This window comes from Molothrus ater, chromosome 1, assembly GCF_012460135.2.
Source record: "Molothrus ater isolate BHLD 08-10-18 breed brown headed cowbird chromosome 1, BPBGC_Mater_1.1, whole genome shotgun sequence".
Taxonomy (NCBI): Eukaryota; Metazoa; Chordata; class Aves; order Passeriformes; family Icteridae; genus Molothrus; species Molothrus ater.
Genome location: NC_050478.2, coordinates 3,556,854 through 3,577,000, shown reverse-complemented (window position 1 = coordinate 3,577,000; position 20,147 = coordinate 3,556,854). Strand labels below are relative to the sequence as shown.

The 20,147-nt window shown below is 38.9% G+C and overlaps 1 protein-coding gene across 10 annotated transcripts in view; it reads left to right on the top strand.

The window, feature by feature from the left end:
* The window catches only part of ADCYAP1R1 (ADCYAP receptor type I), a 145,353-nt gene that overhangs the window by 72,216 nt on the left and 52,990 nt on the right, over positions 1 to 20,147 (top strand). For all 10 annotated transcript variants that reach the window (XM_036398305.2, XM_054518520.1, XM_054518534.1 and 7 more), the window contains one exon: positions 14,001 to 14,108. In XM_036398305.2, the coding sequence (XP_036254198.1) occupies positions 14,001 to 14,108 (108 nt within the window). The remainder of the gene's footprint in view (positions 1 to 14,000; positions 14,109 to 20,147) is intronic.

Genomic DNA, 20,147 nt, shown 5'->3' with positions numbered 1-20,147 from the left:
GATGAGGGTGGGGAAGGGACATCCTTGGCTTTGCCCATGAGCTGCTATCCAGCACTGCTGGCTCACAGTGGACCTGGTAATTTGCTCCTGGAAGAAGGCAGGGAATGAAAAACGTGCAATTCCTTCCCCAAATTCCTCACAAGAGAAGGAGGGAACAGAGAAGTACAAAGGGAAAACTCTGTCGTGTGATTTTTCCTGTCCTTTGTTATAGAAATGAGGAAAAAAGAACTCGTATTTCATTCTGGGGGTCATAAAGCTTAATATGTATCAATGTTTCCTTCCAGAGAGGAGAACTTTGCATTCTGTGCAAGAAAACAAATTAACTTGGCCTGTGCTGTTCTGCTTCCCAGCTTGAGATTTCATTTTCTAGTACGAGTTCCACCACAGAAACAAGTTATTCCTGTGGTGCAGGAATTCTTCAGCAATGTCACTCTTGGGTTTAAAGGTGAAATTAATCTCACTTTAGCTGGCTGAAAGCAGAATATTTGTCTAAAGTGGACATGTAGGCTCTCCTATGAAAAAAGAAAAATTTAAAAGAAAAAGAGGAAAAAAGTTGATTTGACCAGCCTATGTTTTTTAATTATTTTAAGAAAATATATTAAGATACTTCAGAAATAAGATAGGAGACTTTCCGCCCTATTGATGTGTCATCTGATTTTCCTTCATTTCCTATCAACAGGAATGTTGAATGTTGGAGACCATTTTCTTCCCAGTATAACCATTATTCCTGCAAAACAGTTGGAAAGGAATAGAATTTAGAAAACTTGCCAACAAGACTTCAGATTGATCTCTTAAAATAAATGTTCTTTCCTCCTTTTTTCCCTTTGTGAATTTTGCTCCCAGATGCCATGAAGGCTCACAATTTTGACAGCTCAATGAGTGTATCATGTCTTATAAATTATTTACAGATGAATCAAAGCAATTACCTGTCTCTTGCACAACATTGTAAACATGGAGTTTAGAGGCATTTTTAGTTTTAACTTGAATATTTTTGAGCTTCAAGCCATGTGGAAATACCCAAAAAATACCTCCCTTCCTGCTAATAAAATATTTATAGCTATGATCAGCGTGTTTTTTAAAAAGATCTTTTGACAAGTCACACCTCTAAAATTTTGATGATTCCTTAAGTAAACACATTTTTTACCAAAATGAAAGCAGTCAATCCCCAGCTGGCAGTGGAAGGGCTCTGCTGTCAGCACCAAGAACAGGTGGAATTCTGCTGCTCTCAATCCCATCTCAACTCCCTCTGAATCCAACAGACATTTTTTTGAGTGTGTGTTTCAGTGAAGAGACCTGTGCTGGGCTCTGTATTTAGGGAAAAAATTCCCCCCTTGGGGAAAAATTGCATCACTGGATGCTCGACATCTAAATTATTGGCTAAATTAGCTGGTGAATCTCCCCCAAGACTCCATGTAGAGTTGATAGATACAAAGATTTACAGATATTCAGTTTGCATATTAAAAAACCCAAATTAAGGTACCTTAATAAGCAAGCTGAGTCCCACTGAAGTTGTATCCATAATCTCGGAGAGCTGAGCTGCCTATTGCACTTCCCAGTCCTGGAATTCCTCTTATTTTCAGTGTTCTTAGAGATTATTTTGTTTTTCTGGCTGGTGTTTTGGTTGTTGGGTTGTTTGGGTTTTTTGGGGATTTTGGTTTTTTTGGTTTTTTGTTTTGTTTTGTTTTGTTTAGTTTTGTTTTTTGCGGTGGGGTTGTTTGTTTCGATTTTTGGGTTTTGGTGGGTTTTGTTTGGTTTTCTGTGGTTTTTGTTTGTTTGTGGGGTTTTTTTTTTGTTTTTTTGGTTGCTGTTGTTTTTCTTGGTTTTTTGGTAAACCAACTGGGAACCCTACACAAATAGTTGGGCATTGGTTGAACAATGTCATTTTCACCCCCCAAGAGCAGATAGCTGAGTGTTGAGGACAAGCACCTGCAGATGCTTTCCTTATTGATCCTTTTCCTTGCCTTTCTGATTATCCTAAAAGCCATTTCAGACTTCCATGGCAGCTTTCACTTTTGGTAATCAAGCCATGCATTTCCTGCTCCCAGAGCTGCTGGAATCGATTGGTTTGTGTCCTTTTGCAGCAAAACAAATCGAAGGGACGAAGAGTGAAACAACACAAGTGCAAATCACAACCCAAACAAAAGGCAAGGCTGGAAGGATCCATCACTGAGTGACCAGCCAGGGCCTGGCTGGAAGAATTACTGGACACAGAAGTCAGTGCACAAAGAAATGCTTTAGGGGAGAAAAAACAATTATTGGAGTGTGTAATGAGTATGCCCAAGCCATATGCCAAGAGTGAAGCCAAATTGAAATAATGAACACAAACAATTAATAAAATGCTCTGAAGGATTGTTGGGCGTATTTTAAGAACGTGCCTCAATCCCAGACGGGAAAGGACTTGAGTCTGTTCCAGGTTTTTGGCCATAAAAAATAATGACTGATGGAATTCCACCCCTTCTCTGCTAACCTGCAAATTGCCCACACCAGAACCAGTGTTATCACAACTGAATAATCCTGAACAGAATTAAACAGAGTGCTCCCAGTCAGCAAGACCATTTCATAATTATCTTCATGCAGGAAAGATCAGAATCAGCTGATTTGTTTCCCATTATTCCACTGGATTGAGAACTGATAAAGAGATTTTCCACTGGTGTGGCTACAGCAGATGAGCATTCATGCTCACATGGGCGAGATTTCTCACTTGGGTTATAAACTGGGTGGCTTTTGTGTGCTTTCTAATTTTTCTTCTACCTGTGTCTCAAATAGACTGTGGACAGAGTAATCTACCTGAAGAGAAATATAAATATAAACCCATACTCTATACCTGCATAAATACACACCTACAGCTATAAAAATTTACATCTAACTGAGCTTTACATCAGGATTTAATTCTAAATCTGCTAAATAGCACAACATGTTCCTTCATAGAATATCAGGAAGAAATTCATTCTTGACTTTATATATGACACTGAAGTTATTGCCAACCCTGCAAGTAAAAAATTCCCAATATGACATATGAAACATATGAATTCCCAATATGAAACATAGAGAAGTTTCTGGATCTTTGTAACTTAAGTACACAGAATTGTGCCCTCTTATACTTTTTTTTTCATGCTTTGTCCAGCTAATAAAAATGTCACAGACAATGAGAGCTCCCCAAATTCCTTTTATATAATTAAGTTTGTTTTTTGCCTGGTGCAAGGAATGATCTCTGTGAACTCTGCAGGTCCCTTTAGGATTATTTTCCATTTTTCCATAATGATTCCATATATTCCAATTAAAAATATTGATTAGATGTATGCAAATTTTCATAGTTATTTATTACTTCATATGGCAGGGTAATTACCTGCCCACACATATTTGTGAGAACAAATAGAGAACAATTTCCTTTCTACTTATTTTTAACTCTTTCTAATAGGAAGAGGGGGAGTAGGAATAATAATATACTTACCTAATTTTCATATTTCTGTTTTAACCCATCTCTAAATTTTCCAAATCGATGTCTGACTTAAAGCAACTTTAGACATGGAGAAACTTCTTAGCTCTTTTGGAATCAACTCTTTATTTATTTACAGGAGTAAGCCATATGAAATTGAGGATGTGCAGACTTTTTTTTTCAGAAATCTTGTTAAAATCCACATTCTTTCCAAAATACTTCTTCCTTCAACGGAGATAGTGACTTCCTCTTATGGAGGTAGTGACTAACCCAGCACTGTTGAAGATTTGGTCTATATTTCTCTATGTTTTTGGTGTTACTGGTCCTGTAAATTGACCATAAATTGTCAGGTCCTCTTGGCACCCACTTCCCATTTCTTCCTGTATCCTGCCAGCCTTTAGACAAAGAAAGCCAGACCCATCACACTCCTTCTGGTCCAAAGACAAGCAAAGAGGAATCATCTTGCCTCTCTTTATTCAGGTTTTGCATTAACACCACTGCAATTTTGGGTCTTCCTGTGGTGATCTGGGCATTTTCCCCTGATGTGTTCCCTGTACCTAAAAATCAGAAATACTTCTGACATCTTCTATGCTGCTCATACCATTTCCAATGAGGCTGGATCACACTGAATTTGCAGTGTTATTTTTTTTTTCCACTCTCTGAATCCGTTGTGGGCACTCGGAGAAGTTCAATATGGAAGAGGAGAGAGGCTTTGTTAAACTCTGTGTTAAAATTTGTTCCTGTTCAGGAGCATGAAATGCAGCACATCCCCTTAACAGGGCCTGGACTTGGCTGTTGATAATGGATTTATTTCCTTTGTTCCCTCCACTAGACCATGAGGTCCCACGAGCTCTAATGAGGAGTTGTTTGACTCACCACTAGAACAATTTCCAGGACAGATTATGGAATTTGCACACTGGAAGAAATTAAGTTCTTTAATTCAGTTGTTTCTCATCCTCTGAAGGTTTGAAGGAGTAAACAAGGAACAAATTTCTCTCAGGGGTGTCCCCACTGGCGTCACTCTGCTGACATCAGGAGTGGATTTGGCCCAAAATCAGTTAGAAGTTATCTTCTCCTACATTTTCCACTGAGATAATTCTATTTATAAACACCAGAAAAGCAAGAAGATGGGGAGCAGGAGTCAGAATAGGAAGGGGCAGCTTGATTTTACAATTCTGGCTCTGGAGAGCCATTTAGATTTCAGTGTCACCACTTGTTGTGGTTTGTTTGGTTTTGTTTTCCAGCTGTAAAAAAGAGTAGAGAATCTTTTTAACACCCAGAGCTACCCTGAAACAGAAAAAGTAATAATTTTTAAATTCCTTTTGAGAGATCTTAATATATGTGTGCCACAAATTTATTTAATTTCTGAAATTATTAATCATATAGACTTGAGCTCAGTTACTCTTTTCAGTCATTTATTGCTTGCCTGTTTTCTTTGGTCTGTTTATCCTTTTAGAAACAAGCCAAAATTCCTGATAAATGTTATTGACTGGGCAATTATTAACCACAGGCATTGCCTGAATAATTCCCATTGAAAATCCTGTTCTCCCTGAGTTGGGATTTTTTTAAGACTCAGACTCAGACTGCTCAAGGTTTGTGTCCCATTTTAGTCCCACTCCAGTGCTGTTGTGGGATTAGTTAGAAATGAACAAATCAAAGAAAGATGTTATCATTCTTTTCTTCTTAGACAGAAAAGATTTGGAGCTGTGAATTTATTATTGTGAATAATAGAGGCTCAAGGCTCAAGAGACCTGCTGTTAAATTTTCTCCTCATCTCCCTCCATGCCATTAAATCCTGTCTCCATTTTCAAAGGAATGCAGACTCCAAATTACCAAAAAGACAGTCTGAAAAAATTTCTACTTTCTCTGTCTCCATGGCAACTGTTTATCCCAGAGATCTTTCCAGATGTCTTCTTCACAGGCCCATAAATCTCATAATGGGCCAAATATCACTCCAAGGGTGGCAAAACTGTCAGTGAACTGTTCCGCTCTCCAGGTTGGGAAGATATTTTACCTTTTTAGCCCTAGCTGAAAGTCAGGTTCACTGTCAGGCACATTAATACTTGTGGGAAAAATATATTAAATATATGTAATATTTTATAGTTATGTATTTATTTCCATCCAGCTACTTCAACACCACAACCAGTTGCATGCTTAGATAATATTAATTAAACTATTAACAAAGACAGGCCACAGCTGGCAGTGCTCTACCCTGCTGTCCTTGCTCGATCCCTTTTTAAGGTCGGGTTGTGGCCATAGGATGTGACCAAGGAAAGATGAGGAAGAGCAACACTTTTTTATGGTTATTAACCCATCTTCTAAAACTCTGCCTTGACTGTGCAACCTTCAGGCAGGGTTTTTTATGATGCTTTTCCCAGAAATTAGTCTGAGCCACGTAAGGATTAAAATTTGTGGCAGTGTGATGTATGGAGCTGCTCCCTCTCCCCATCTGTCTCAGCCTGGAGAATTAATGAAAGACTGAGCTGGAAAAGTGCAGGACGCTGTCTCCTTCCCCTCAGAAGGGAGGGAAGTGAGTCAGAACCAGTGCTGGGGGAGAATGATGATGTTCTGGCTGCCCCCAAAAATAAGGGAGCAGAACTGTTGGAACCCTGGATGCTGAGAATTTTTTTAACTTTTGTGATGCCAGGCACTGACCCCCAAGAGAACACTGCATTGACCTGAGGCTGTGGAGAAGCTTCCAAAATGGAATGACAGAACTGGGATTGTGGGTGTGGAGTTGATTAGAAGTGTGTGATATCACAGGGTGGGAAACTCAGAGTTTGAGGTTTTAGAAAACAGTAATAGATATAAAGCAAGATGGAGGTTTTGGGGTGGAGGCTGGTCCTTCTTCTTCACCTTCTTCTCCATGGGTTTGGGTGGTTTTGTGTAATTGGGCAGAAAAGTCCATATTGAGGACTTTGAGTGATTAGTTATTGGGTTAAAAGTGAAAATAATTTAGCTGTCATTTCTGAATTGAATAGTTTAGCCTTAAAAGACCTTGTATAGGAAGATAGTGAACCATTCTTAGCTTGTTAGTAGAATGCTGTAGAACTCAAGCTGCACCATGGGAAATACAGGCTGGATGTTAGGAAGAAGTGATAAAAGAGTGATAAAGTTCTGGAATGGCTGCCCAGGGAGGTGGTGGAGTCCCCATGCCTGGGTGTGTTTAACAAAGCCTGGATGTGGCACTGGGGGCCAGGGTTTGGTTGAGCTGTTGGGGCTGGGTTGGACTCGATGATCTTGAAGGTCTCTCCCAACCTGGTCATTCTGGGAATTCTGGGAATTCTGTGACCTCATAATTTCTAATATAGATAAGAAGTAATAAACATCTAAACCTGAACCTGAAATATCATCTCAAGTGCCTTCACTCCCAACCTTGGCAGGGGCAGAAAAGAGGCTGAGAACCAGCAGGGACCAGGTGGCCCAGCAGCTCCCCGTGGTCTCTCTCCCACACGCCCTGTCCTGAGCAAGGCTGGATTATCTACAGCTGCTGAGCCTGGCATTGCCTCGGCTTCTGGCAGCTTGGAAGTGTCCTCCTGTCCTCCAGCAGTGATGGGAAAAGAAAACAACCTCCTGATTTTTTCAGTGATTTCACAGAGTCTCCCTGCCTCCCAAATAGCAAAGCGGGGACTTTCTCAGAGAGGACCAGCCAATCCTTTTTATTATATTTAAAGCAGGTTTAGAAAAAAAACAACTCTGCTTGATTTCACAGCTTATTGGCTTTTTACTCTGCTGCCTAATTAGACAAAGAAATGTTCCAGAGATTTTGCCAAATTGAAGTTTCCCTTTAAAACTCTTCAAAGCTCACCTAAGGCCAGTTGGCTGGCAGCACTTAAAAGATTCTGGAGATTTTCTTGGATGAGGTTTTTCTTGGCAGGTATCAATACAAGAGGAGCAATAAATGTGACCTTAGAAATAAATATCCTGTGACTGCAAAGAACTAAACAGCTTTAAAAACAGAAAAAAGAATTCTCACTTCTCTGATTGTAAATAACAGCTCCTGTCATTTAAAAGCTGATCTTTGCCATGTATGAAATCTTCAAAGAATAACAAAGTTATAAAATACTGCATATTTGTGATATATTTTGTAAAATATTTCATAATATTTATAAGAAATAAATTATTTTATAAATAATAATATAAAATATTTACATCATGTAATCAGGATAATAATATACAAAAATGTGTATTTATAATTAAAATATATGTTGACTTTATCACAAAGTCATATTTTATAACAGTATTTTTTAAAATAAAATTGTATTTTTTTATATTTTATATTTTTTAAAATATAAAATAGTATATTTTAAAATATAAAATAATATTTATAAATAATATTAATTTTATGAAAATAATGTGCTATAAAATCCAGTATGCCAATCAAAAAACTCAGTGTTTTGAGTGGTTTCCCTTTTAGTTTTTAATAAAATCTATTAATAACACAGTACAGTAGAAGTAAAATATCTCAAATAATTTTTTCTAATGTTCTCTTTTATTAATTAAGGTGATATTTTAAAAAGTTCTCTGCAAACAGAGCTGCACTTGGATCTCTGAGAATGTCATCCCATAAAACAAGCTGCTTTACTGATAATGCTGCACCACTAGATATTGCTTTGATGGTTTATAAGCCCCATTGTGTAAATAATGGTTTCTAAATAATCCTAATATTTAGGATATTCGGAATATCTAAATAATCCTAATATTTAACTAATATAGTTCTGAGAAACTTTATACTAAGGACAGCTGATGGAAAATATTGAGGTGGGTCAAGTGCTGGTGAGTTGGATCACAGTTTATTGTTCTTCACATACCACTTGGACTATACCAGTGGAATTCCTCTGATTCCAGCTGGTTTAACTTAAAATTAGGCTTTCTCTCATTGCCTTTTCTAATTATGGAAAGAAAAAGGATCTCCAGGAAATAATTTATCTTAGAACACGTTGCCCAGAGAAGTGGTGGACGTCCATCCCTGGAAGTATCCAAGGCCAGGTTGGACGGGGCTTAGAGTGATGCCTCAGGTTTCAGCTTTTCTATTTTCAGATTCTGTGCTGCTTTAGTGTGTGGGTCTGAGCTTCACATCAGGGCATGCTGAGCTCTGTGCACAGAGCAGGGAGACAAAACAATTCCTGCTCCAGCTGGGCACCAAGGACAAATGATCCAAATCTCAGCCCAGGAGCACAAACACCGTGGGCTGGAGAGAGAAAAACAAGCAGGGTGGGACTGCAGGGGCTAAAGCTGGAATGGGACAATGAACTGCAAGATGCAAATGGAGCAGAACTGATCCCAGGGAGAGAGCCCGGGAGCGCTGGTGCATTTTGGGGCCATTTTGGTTCATCTTGGGTGCAGCCCTGGCTGGGCTCTTGTGCTGCCCAAGGTGCATCCATGGAGGCCTTTTAATAAATCCCTGCTTTATTCTTTAACTCTGTCCAGTCTCTGTTCTAGGACAGCCTGCACAAGGCATCACTGGGAGAGTGGGAGGTGTCCCTGCCCATGGCAGGGGTGGAATGAGATGATCTTGAAGGTCCCTCCCAACCCAAACCATTCCATGATTCTGTGGTTCTGTGATGATTAGAAACTTCCTATTAGTGCCCTCCACAGTTGTCTGTTTTGTTTTGTTGCTTTTTTTTTATTTTGTGCACTGTAAAAGAAATGCAGAACTTCCCTTAGAGGAACACATAAAGCTTTTATGCTGATGAGGTGAATGAATACCAGGTTAGTCAGCACAAGGTGCTTCTCTGGGCAGCAACAGCATTATTTGGATAGAAAAAATAATTCCTGGTGTAATAACTGGGCCAAATGACCAGATAAAAAAACAGACTTGGTTCTCATAATTCCAAAATTTGTCAGGAGCAGACCTGGAAAGGAAAAAAAACCAACCTTCTCTCTCTTCTAACTCACTCTGAAATTTCAGTTGGTGTTACATTTCTACTCTTTTGTGGTCTGGACTTTCTAATGAAACTAAAGAATCTGAGAACCCGAGAAGGGTTTGGGTTGGAAGGGATCTTAAAGATCATCTCATCCCACCCCCTGCCATGGCAGGGACACCTTCCACTGTCCCAGGCTGCTCCAAGCCCCATCCAGCCTGGCCTTGGGCACTGCCAGGCATCCAGGGGCAGCCACAGCTGCTCTGGGAACCTCTTCCAGGGTCCCACAGTAAAGAATGTCTAACACCTTATCCATGCCTGCCCTCTGGCAGTAGAAACCATTCCCTGGGTCCTGTCCCTCCATCCTTGTCCCCAGTCCCTCTCCAGCTCTCCTGGAGCCCCTTTAGGCCCTGTCAGGGGCTCTGAGCTCTCCCTGGAGCCTTCTCCTCTCCAGGGGAACATTCCCAGCTCTCCCAGCCTGGTCCAGAGTAGAGGGGCTCCATCTCTGTGGCCTCCTCTGGGTTCATTCCAGCAGCTCCACATCTTTCTGTGCTGGAGATGGGATCTCAGCAGAGCAGAGCAGAGCAGAGCTGCAGAATCCCCTCCCTTGTCCTGCTGCCCACCTTCCTTTTGGCTCTCTGGCCTGGGAGTGCATGGTGCTGGGTCTGACAGAGTTCCAGGGGTGGTGCCCAACCCCAGACACCTCCAGGAACAACATTTCTGTGACAGGAGCTCCTCAAAGACACCTGCACTTTGAAATGTCAATTACTTTTGGAAATCATATCCCCATAGCCAGGCCAGGCTCAAGCCCTTATTTATTTTGGTATTTACCCAGATTTATGAAGGAACAGAGAGCTCCTATCTCATATTCCCCTCTCTCTGCAAGGCTTTATATGTAGTGTGCCCTTTAGAAGTTATTGTGCACCACATAATTCAGTTTAATATGCTGGTTTGTTACATTACCTTTCCTTTGATATTACTCTCCTGAAGGCAATACGACCTTGAAGGTGATATTTTAAACCAATAAATGAGGAGAGGAACTGAAAATCAAACTGAATGCTGTAAGCCAGAAGGGTGGATTTTCATCTCAGGCCTTTATTTCCCTACATGAAAAATACAGAAGTCTAACATTTATGTAATTACATTTTTTCTTGATTTTCCAAGGGAACAAATTTTATGCAAATTCTTGTCTATTATGAATCCTCCTGTCTACGTATGAATCCATAAATTCCATTGCCCATTGCACTATTACTCCTTTGTGCAGCCCCCCATTTTTGAAAAAGGGGTGCTGGAGATAAGAAAAATGTCAAAATAATAATTTTGATAGAGAAGGCTTTCTGGAGACAGCCTTAGCTTGTGCCAGGGGAGGTTTAGATTGGATATTGGGGAAAATTTCTTTGCTGGAAAGGTGGTCAAGCATTGGAACAGGCTGAACAGAGAAGTGGTGGCATCACCATCCCTGAAGTGTTTTAAAACCATGTGAGTGTGGCACTTGGGGACAGGGTTTTGTGGTGGACTTGGCCGTGCTGGGTTGATGTTCTGAGAGGGCTTTTCCAACGTTAATGCCTCTCTAAATTTGTGATTATTTCGATTCCAGGACCACTACCTGTAATTTTTTTTTTCATCCCTTCCCATGTGCAATCTTATTCTTTAAAACTATTCCTTGTTATTACTGATTTCCTAAGATGTTAAAAGCTAGGAAAATTTATCCACCTTCAATTGGAGTGCGTGAGCCACCTCTTTCCAAGCCTTCTTGGGCATCCCTACGTCACTGGGCAGTGGGGAGACCCCATCAGTGCCAGAGGAGACCCTGCTGGGCAGTTTCACACTCGAGTCACTTTGATTTCCGTGGGCAGATTTCCCCCAGCAGGAATTGCTGGCTGCAGCATGGTTTACAAATGTAGGGAGATTGTGCACGCTGCCCTTTATTCCATTTAATTTTTTTTTTTTTTTTTTTGTTGTCATCCTTTTCTTTGCTCTTTTAAATCATTTGTTTCAAGTACACTTTTTCCAAGCAGGATCAGACAATGCTCTTATTGATGGGGAATTCTTTACAACCTCCATCTCTCTCCTATTTTAAGGTAAATTACTTGACTTGCTGCTTCCTCTCCCCTCTCTCCCAATGTCAGCACATCAGTGTTTTCTAACACAATGAACTTGTAATTTCTTTTTAAATGGGGATGGTTCTTATCCCTGCATGGAATTACCACAAAATCAGCCACCTGCTATAACTGAATTTCATCCACACTGCCATGGGATATTTATACTCTGGATGTTCCTATTCTGCAGCCTGAGGATATCCTTGCATTTCTCTGGTTTGCATTATCCATTGCTGGATAATATCTATATATTGGAAGATACTTATGTTGAAATAATAATAATAATAATAATAATAAGTTTTTTCCTGTTCCTATTCAACACCGTTAACTCAAGCAAGACCAACAGGTGTTTCTCCAAAGATCTCATTAACCACTGATTATTTCCAGCATCCCTTGTAAGCAAATGTCTCATTAACGTGGATGTTCACACATAATTTACTTTTGTACATAGTGCCACACTTCAGTGAGCTATAAACCTGTCGCTGCACATCCTCAGATTTACGTGGAAAATACATTTCCTGCTGCATGGACACACACATGGTATCAAAGATAATAAAATCTAGTAGCAGTCAACATGGTCCTGATTACCATCCTTAGCACATAAACAGTATCACAAAATTATAAAATCAGAATATCCTGAGCTGGAAGGAACCCACAAGGATCATTGAGTCCAACTTCTGGCACAGGACACTCCAATGTCCCCACCATGTGCTGAGAGAGCCCAAACTTTTCAAATCCCAGGTTTTGAGACTTTTAGAAATATTCTAGTGAATTACAGCACTCATGAGGTGAGATCCCCATCTGGCAAAGGAAACAATCTGGGATAGGAAGAGTGGGAGAAGAGAGGTAGAGGAGTGAATGTAAAGGATTCCTTTATATTTTTTTCCACCTCCTGTGATGACTTAATGAGCATTTCAACCACAATTTTGTATTTTGGTCAGTCTTGTTATGATGATGTTGAACATCACAACAACATTGTTTCACACTGACCTAATTCTTTAAACACCAACTTCCTCAGAGCTGCTCTACTCACCACACGTGGTACTCTCAGCCTTCTATTTTTGTGAGAAAAATAAAACATAGGACTGGAAAAAAAAAAAAATAGGAGTGGATTTGCTACCACTGAAGCTGATGGAAAAATAAAAAGACACCAAATCCAGTGCTGAGAACATCCCTCCTCCACTGATGGGGACCTGCTGAATCACCAGAGCTGGGGGAGCCCACACAGCTTTAACGAGCTCATCACCCACATCTCGTTCAATTGGACCCATGCCAGGCAGAAATACTTGGAAGTATTATCTGCTTTTCCTGAAGGTTTTATTTCCCTTGGCACAAAGTCAAAGGGAGGGAATTTTGACAGAAAACCTCGTAGAAAATCATGGAGCTGGAGGCTCTTTTTCAGTTGATAGGATTATTTGCTCAATCTCAACATCAAATGCAAATAAGCAGTGGAAATGTTCAGGTTTGGTTCTTCTTTCTTTTCCTGCTGAGGAAAAAGATGATTTTTATTTGAGATTCACTCACTAAGTATTTTTTTTAAATATTAGCAGGAAATTTGAGATATTTCTCTGAGTTTTTTTGTACATTAGATAAACATTCTAGGTTTGTAAACTGGTAAAATGGTGTTTGCAGGATTACAGGAAGATTTATTCTTCTTGAAAGCCAGTTTTTCACACCTCTGGCACAGAGACCAGAAAGAAGCAGGAGCTGGGTTCCTTTAAGGTATTTACAATAAATTTTAAATTAATTTTCTTATATCTCAAGAGAAAACAGCTCCCACCCATAGTGACATCACCTCCTCTTCCTGCATTCATACAGGAGGAAATTGGGATTTTTTACCACTCAGACTTTTGCTTCAAAGTTTGTTACCTGAGGCATCATCTTTGAACGGTTACTAAAGACCTGCATCTATTTTTAGCTTATGCAAGAAATCATTGGAGGTCAAAAAAAATCCTCTTTTGACATTGTGAGTTTATATTCTCTAGAGCAAAGACTGCAGTAAAAATAATGAATGATGTTAGGACAGTTCTTTGGTGAGGAAGGACATTTTTTTTAAGAAAATAAGTGGGATGGAAGAGTGAGTTTGTCTCACATATCCACAGAAATGGCTGCAGGATGAAGCAGGAAGTGCTTTTCAGTTTTCAGACAAATTCCAAAATGAGTGAGATCCCAAACCTTCACAAGGCTTAAAGCCAACAGAAATTCATGGCATTTAATCAAAGATATGATCCACAAAGTTTTTGGGTTTTGTCTTTTTTTAATTAACCCAGCACTTCTTAAAGATAACTAAATGGAAGCAGGTTTCATACTCAAGAGAAAATTTGTTTCAGGCATGTTGGAGTGATTTAATTGGGACTAAGGAATGTCATCTTCTGGGAGAGTAAATCTGGATCTGGCCATTACTGTGTGATGCCACTAAGGATTTTTTCCTATTCCTATAAATGAAAAATATTTTTCCCAGGGAAAGCGACACTGTTTATTATTCTAAATAAGAATATTTTTATTTATAGAAGGAAGAACCAACCACAAAGCTCAGCAACAGTGTGAGGAAAGGGATGGATTTCCACCACTAATGTATTTTATCCTCCTTCTCTTCCACAGGTTGCCCAGGAATGTGGGACAATATCACATGCTGGAAACCTGCAAGTGTGGGAGAAATTGTCTTTGTCAAGTGTCCTGCACTCTTCAGATTTATCATCTCTGAAGACGGTAAAGTATTTTCTCTTTCTTCTTCACCTCTGCCTGATAAAGCCTCGTGGCCAGCACGAGTGTAAAACCTCACTCTAGATCATCAGACATCAAAACCTCTCCAGCTGGGCTCCAGCTATAAATAAATCACAGAAAACCAGGATATTTGTGTGTAGGTACGTGAGTGTGCACGGGGTGGGAGGGAAGGTGTGAAAAAAAAGCCTTCACAGACTACACAACATGAAAATATCACAAATTTGAGCTGCTAAAGGGAATATTCTGCCTTTGCGTCTCACTGAATTCAGTGGGGACCCAAATCTGTGTCTGGGTCTTGGGGAACACAGTTGGAATCAATTATAGGAAATAATTAAAATGTAGAGCAGGTTCTGCTTGTGCTGAAGGAGAACAGGCTTGAGATGAGCAGTGAGGAGCTCCATGTTGGTGTTCAGGGGGGAATTAAAGATTTCTGGAGAGAGGCAGAAGTTCCATCACTTTTTTGTGTCTGATGATTTTTTTAATGTCTCATTAAACATAAACATAAACACAGCCATAAACATCCTTCTGTCCCTGTGCTGGTAATTAACACAGATTGCTCCCAGCACCCACAGCAGGTCCCTTAATTAGCACCATCCTTTGAGGAACAAGTTCATCACTGTGGATCCTTTTTCCCAAAATTTCTTTTATCAATTAATTATTCATTTACAGCCTTGAGTCCAAAATCTGCTTTTTTTTGCACGGCCACACACACACAGAGCACCATTTTTAGGAGACAGTGTTTCATACACAGCTCCAGGAATTCTGAAATCCTCACTTTTAACACATCCATTCCAGCATGTGCAGGCACAGGCATCACCAATGTCATGTAACCAATGACCCACTTTAGAAATGAGATCAACTCAATTTGGCCCGTTCCAGGTCTTAAGTAAATGGTTACCTGTTAATGGAAAAAAATACTTTTAAATAGAATTTTTTTAAATTTGAATTAGATTATTTAAATAAAAAATAATTAGATTTTTATTATATTTATTTTATAGATTTGAATAAAATCAAGATTTTTATTGCATTTAATATATTCATGGCTTCTATTTATTTAAATTAATATTTTATTCATTTACATAAATTATTTAAACTAAAAATACATTTTTTTGCATTAAAATATAATTTCTTTCAATAAAATTAGAAAGCCTTTAGATGAGCAAATAAATAAATAAATATTATAATAGATATATACTGTATAATATATAATATATAAAATATAATATATAATATATAATATTCAATATATAATATAATATAATATAATATTATATAATATAGTATAATATAATATAATATAATATAGTATATATTATATAAGCTTAGAAGTTTATATACATAAGCTCTATTTATTTATTTATTTATTGCTTTATTTATTTTAACTATGTCAAATAAAGGGCTGAAATAACATTTTTAAATATTTTTCCCAGGATTTACAGATCTCTTCACGCCCTGTACTTCCCATTTGGTGGGGTGGCAGTACGACCCTAAGGGAAGAATTTTCCATCCAGTGGAAACATATGTCCCATTTCTTTATCTCCTCATGGGATCCCCAATAAAAGTGACAGCTGTTACCTTGTGCAGGGCTGGGTTTGAGGGGATTTTGGACATCTGTTCACCAGGAACACACCCAAGATTCATCATTCATTAGATAAACAAATAAACATTTAACCTGGACTGGCTGGAAATCTCAGCAGATGTGGCTGGGATTGCACTGCTGACCCCAAGGTGGAATTATCAGCATCCCAATCATCAACATCCCATTCACTCTCCTGGGTGAATCAGCATCAGCCTTGTCATTATTGCTGCTAATTTTAATTAGGCAAGTGTATTTGTTCAATGAGGGTTTAATGAAAAAAGTCACATTTCATGATGGTTCCCTAAATAATGGGTTATTACAGAACTCTAATGTTTCTAAGACATGGATAATCACATTTTAGGGATTGTTATAGTGTCCTCTGGCTGCTGCTCTGTTTCTAGGCTGGGCATGGACACTAATATTTATTAATAACAAAATCACTCCTAGTACAGCAACATTTTTACATGGCCATAGATAATTTTTACAAAAGCAGCAATAACTTTAAATTATACTTTAAAAAAGTCTGTGCTCTGAAGCACCTGGAGGTACAACGTGATCCCAGGGCAATCATGGGGTGTGCTGATCTTAAAGAGTGGGTGGGAAATATCTTACCTGGCTTTGGATATTTAAATTTATCTCTGAATTTATGAAGTGATCACATGGATTTCTGGTTCAGTGAATAGAAATCAATAGGCTCTTGTAGAAGATGCTTTCTCTGACCCCTTTGAAATGCTTGTCTGGAGGTGAGCAAAGTCACTGCTTGTTTTGTGACTTTCAGAAAGGAATCTGACTGCCTGGACTTGGATGTCTGATTTCCACATGGACTAAAATGGGAAAAAAATAAAAGAGACTACAAAAGAAAAATTAACTAACTAAGCTGTCATCTGGAGGGATGCTTTTTGGAAAAATTAGCTGTGTATTTAGCTAAAAATACCAGCTGTTGCTGGTTTTAATCTGCTCTGCTTTAACCTTCACTGCAATTAAACCAAAGAGTAATTTTTGAGCTGCTGTCAAAATCCTGCAGAAAGTTCAAAGTGAAATTCTGTGTGCTTGGCGACCCTGCCTTCTAAAATTTCATTTCACCTCTCCAATCCTCCAGAATCGCCAGAATTTTTCATTCCTTTCAGATGCAGACTGTTAACAAAAAATATCATTCTCAAAATCTCTCCACTGGAGATTCCTTTCCTCCAATGGAAAAAGGTTTATTAATTCCTAAGTCTTTTCTCATCTTGTAAATTAGGGATTACAGTGCCTTTCCTTCTAGATAGTTCCCAAAAATTATTTTTTTACCTCAAAGAGGTAAAAAGAAGAAACCCATATTTTCTGTGATGTTACCTTTCAGTAGGACACAGCAAGACCTGGACATGGTCCTAACACAGTGATCTGCACTCCCAGCTAGAGAATTTTCTCTTCTTTGCTTTTTTTTTCCCCCTTATTATTCTTTTGTTCCAGACAGAGGTGATATTGCCTGGCAATGGAAATCTACAGTAGCAAAAACTGTGGCTTTTTGTGCTTGGCACTGTACAGCTGAAATATTCTGGAATGTATAAACACACCCAAATGGAACTCAATAACCAGATCAGAAATGAACATATTTTCAGTCCTTTGATTTCCAGTAAGAAATAATACAAAGGATAATTGACAGTTTCTGAGCGTTGCCATATGCTCCACATTTGGAAAATGCTTTCATTCACAAATCCAAATAATAAATATGAGCAGCTCTTACTGAATCTTCCAGCAATTCAGGTGGTTTATCTGGTGCTCAGTTTAGGACACTCCCTGATACATTTACCACAAAATGTGATTCACTGTGTCCAACAAAGAAAATTCTCCTAAATTTTACCAAAGACATAAAAACTATCCTATGTTGACACCAGGATTAAGGGTTCCTAATTAAAATCCAGTAGAATAAAGAATGTAATCAGGTATTAGAGAGTTTAAGAGGGAATTACATCCTCTGCTCACATTTCAGAACCAAACTCTTTGGCTTGTTGCTTCTCTTGGTTGAACACAATCAGTGCTCAGGCAACGAGCTCTGTTATGCCAAGAAATTGGAAATAGTCTGCCACTGATCCCATTTAAAACACAGGGAAACACTCAAGTACTTAGTTGAACTAATTAATTGATTAATTGATTGTGTAAGAAACCCAAACCTCGTAAGTGCTGCAGTAGAGATGCCAAGGGTGGACAGTGGGATTAATGAACACGGGGTTAATTGGATTTGGGAAGCAGTCTGTGCCTGAGTTTAGATTTATCCCTAATCAATTAGAATAGGATGACAAGAGAAGAGTTAATGAGAAGGGAAGTGGTGCTCTCTCTCCAAATCCTTTTGTGTCCTTTCTGGGGAGACAGTCCTGGTAAAGGGCTTTAAAAGCTGACATGGGAAAATGGTACAAAACCCCCAAATTGGGTGAAAAGACAATAAAAGTCACTGACTTCCCAAAGTGAAAACTATTGGAAATATTTGCAAGCTACAGTTTCTATTAGTTCAGGTAGCGTATTGATAGTTTTTTGTTTTAGACAGGAACAAAAAGTGACTGATAAGGATCAGGGGCCTCCTAAAAACCGAAATATCCCTGGAAGATTGTGTGCTTATTTTCTACTGAGGTAAAAGATGCAGGGTTTTGTTGCTACTGCTGAAATTAAGGTCAGCATTGCAGCAGAGTGAAATTGGAAATTGCATTAGCCTGTCAAAAAGGCAAAAGATCAATGCAAAGGTACAGATTTCTCTTCAAGGATGTTTTGCCTGCATAAGTATTCCAACATCCTGCTTGGAAACTGAGGGAAGGAAAGCCCTGTAACCAAGTTTTCTCTGGAAAACATGTATGACCCATCCCAGCATTCTCATCATGGGAATGATAATGAGAAATTGAGCTTATTTATATTTATTTATTGAAGCAACCAGGACTCTGAAACCTTTGTTTCATCCTTAATTTTATATAAGATCCTACATAGCAGTCATAATCAAGTTCAGTGCAAAGGTATCCATTTTATATATAAACCATTAAAAAAACTAAAAAGACAGAAAAAAAAATATATATATAATGGCACTTGATAGATAACAAGTCATTTCCAGCTGGTCTTCATCCACGGACTTTGCACAGGCAGTAAAGCCATGAGATTACTCCAGCTTTTCCAAAGAGAGGAGGACAAGCTATAATTAAGCCTCCATGGTCACAGCATCATGAAGTCCATCTGCAGTGCAGAGAAAATGGGAGGAAAATGCTGTCATCAAAGAATAGTAACTGGATCTGCAATTCTATTCAAGTAGCTGAGCCTCTCAGATGCTTTCTAGCAGAAAAAAAAAAGACATTTTATGGCCTTCCCCACCAAATTATGGGGACATAAGTGTCGCAGACTTCTTTTCACTAAAAATCCTTTCTTCAGGATTTTTCCTTCTGAGAAGCTGAGAGGCCTCAGAGACAGAATGTAAACAGTGGTTATCTGCTGCTGTGGAATGCAACAGGTCCACCTGTGATTGGCCCATCTTGGATGTGTATAAGTAATGGCCAATCAAGGACAGAGCTATCTTGGACAGAGTCCGAGAGAGCTGCCTTTGTTATCATTCTTTTCTTTTCTATTCTATTCTTAGTTTAGTTAGCTTTTGAGAAAACCCTGTCCTTCTTTTTCTCTTTAGTATAGTTAGAATGTAATATATATATATATATATATATATATATATATATAATAAAATAATAAATCAAGCCTTCTGATCATAGAGTCAACATTCTCATCTCTTCCCTCATCCCAGAACCCCTGTGAGCACGGTCACACATAAGGCTCTGTGCCTCTGATACTCAAATACCCAGCACAAACAAGAGATTTTCAGCTGAAGATCAAGTCCTTGGTCCTCTGCGGGGGGACATCCTGCAGTGGTCAGGGGAAAGCTGCAACTCAGCTCAAGAACTTTGTCAATGCTCTGAGAGCTAATCTGGCCTTGGTGGGAGGAAAAAAAAAATCCTGCATCTTTGGGAAGAACGCAAGGGTGGAAGATGCTGAGGGCGGCTGAGTGGTTTGGAGAACACTTGGACTGCAAAAGGTGATAGATTAAAGTGTCACTGTACGGGCAACATGAGCAGATCCTTCAACCTTTCCTAATAATCTTTGCTCTGTTCATCTTTGTCCTCTTGACCCAAATGATTGGGAAAAGAGTTCCAGGTGATTGCAGGATTTTAGGTGTGGTGGGCACTCATTCATGCTTACCTTTGAGCAAAGCATCTAATTTGCTTTCTTCTCTAGGAGTTATTTCAGAACTGACAATCTCTTTTGGGCAATGTTTCAAATTATTTCATGGTTCTTGTTTGAAAAAAAAAATTGTTTTTCTCTCAGATATGATCTGTGCCCTCTTCAGAGCTAGGAGACCCTTCAATAGTAATTGCATTGATCCTGCACTCTGATGGATGCTCCTGTGACAGCCAGACTCAAAGGGAGGACTCACATAATGT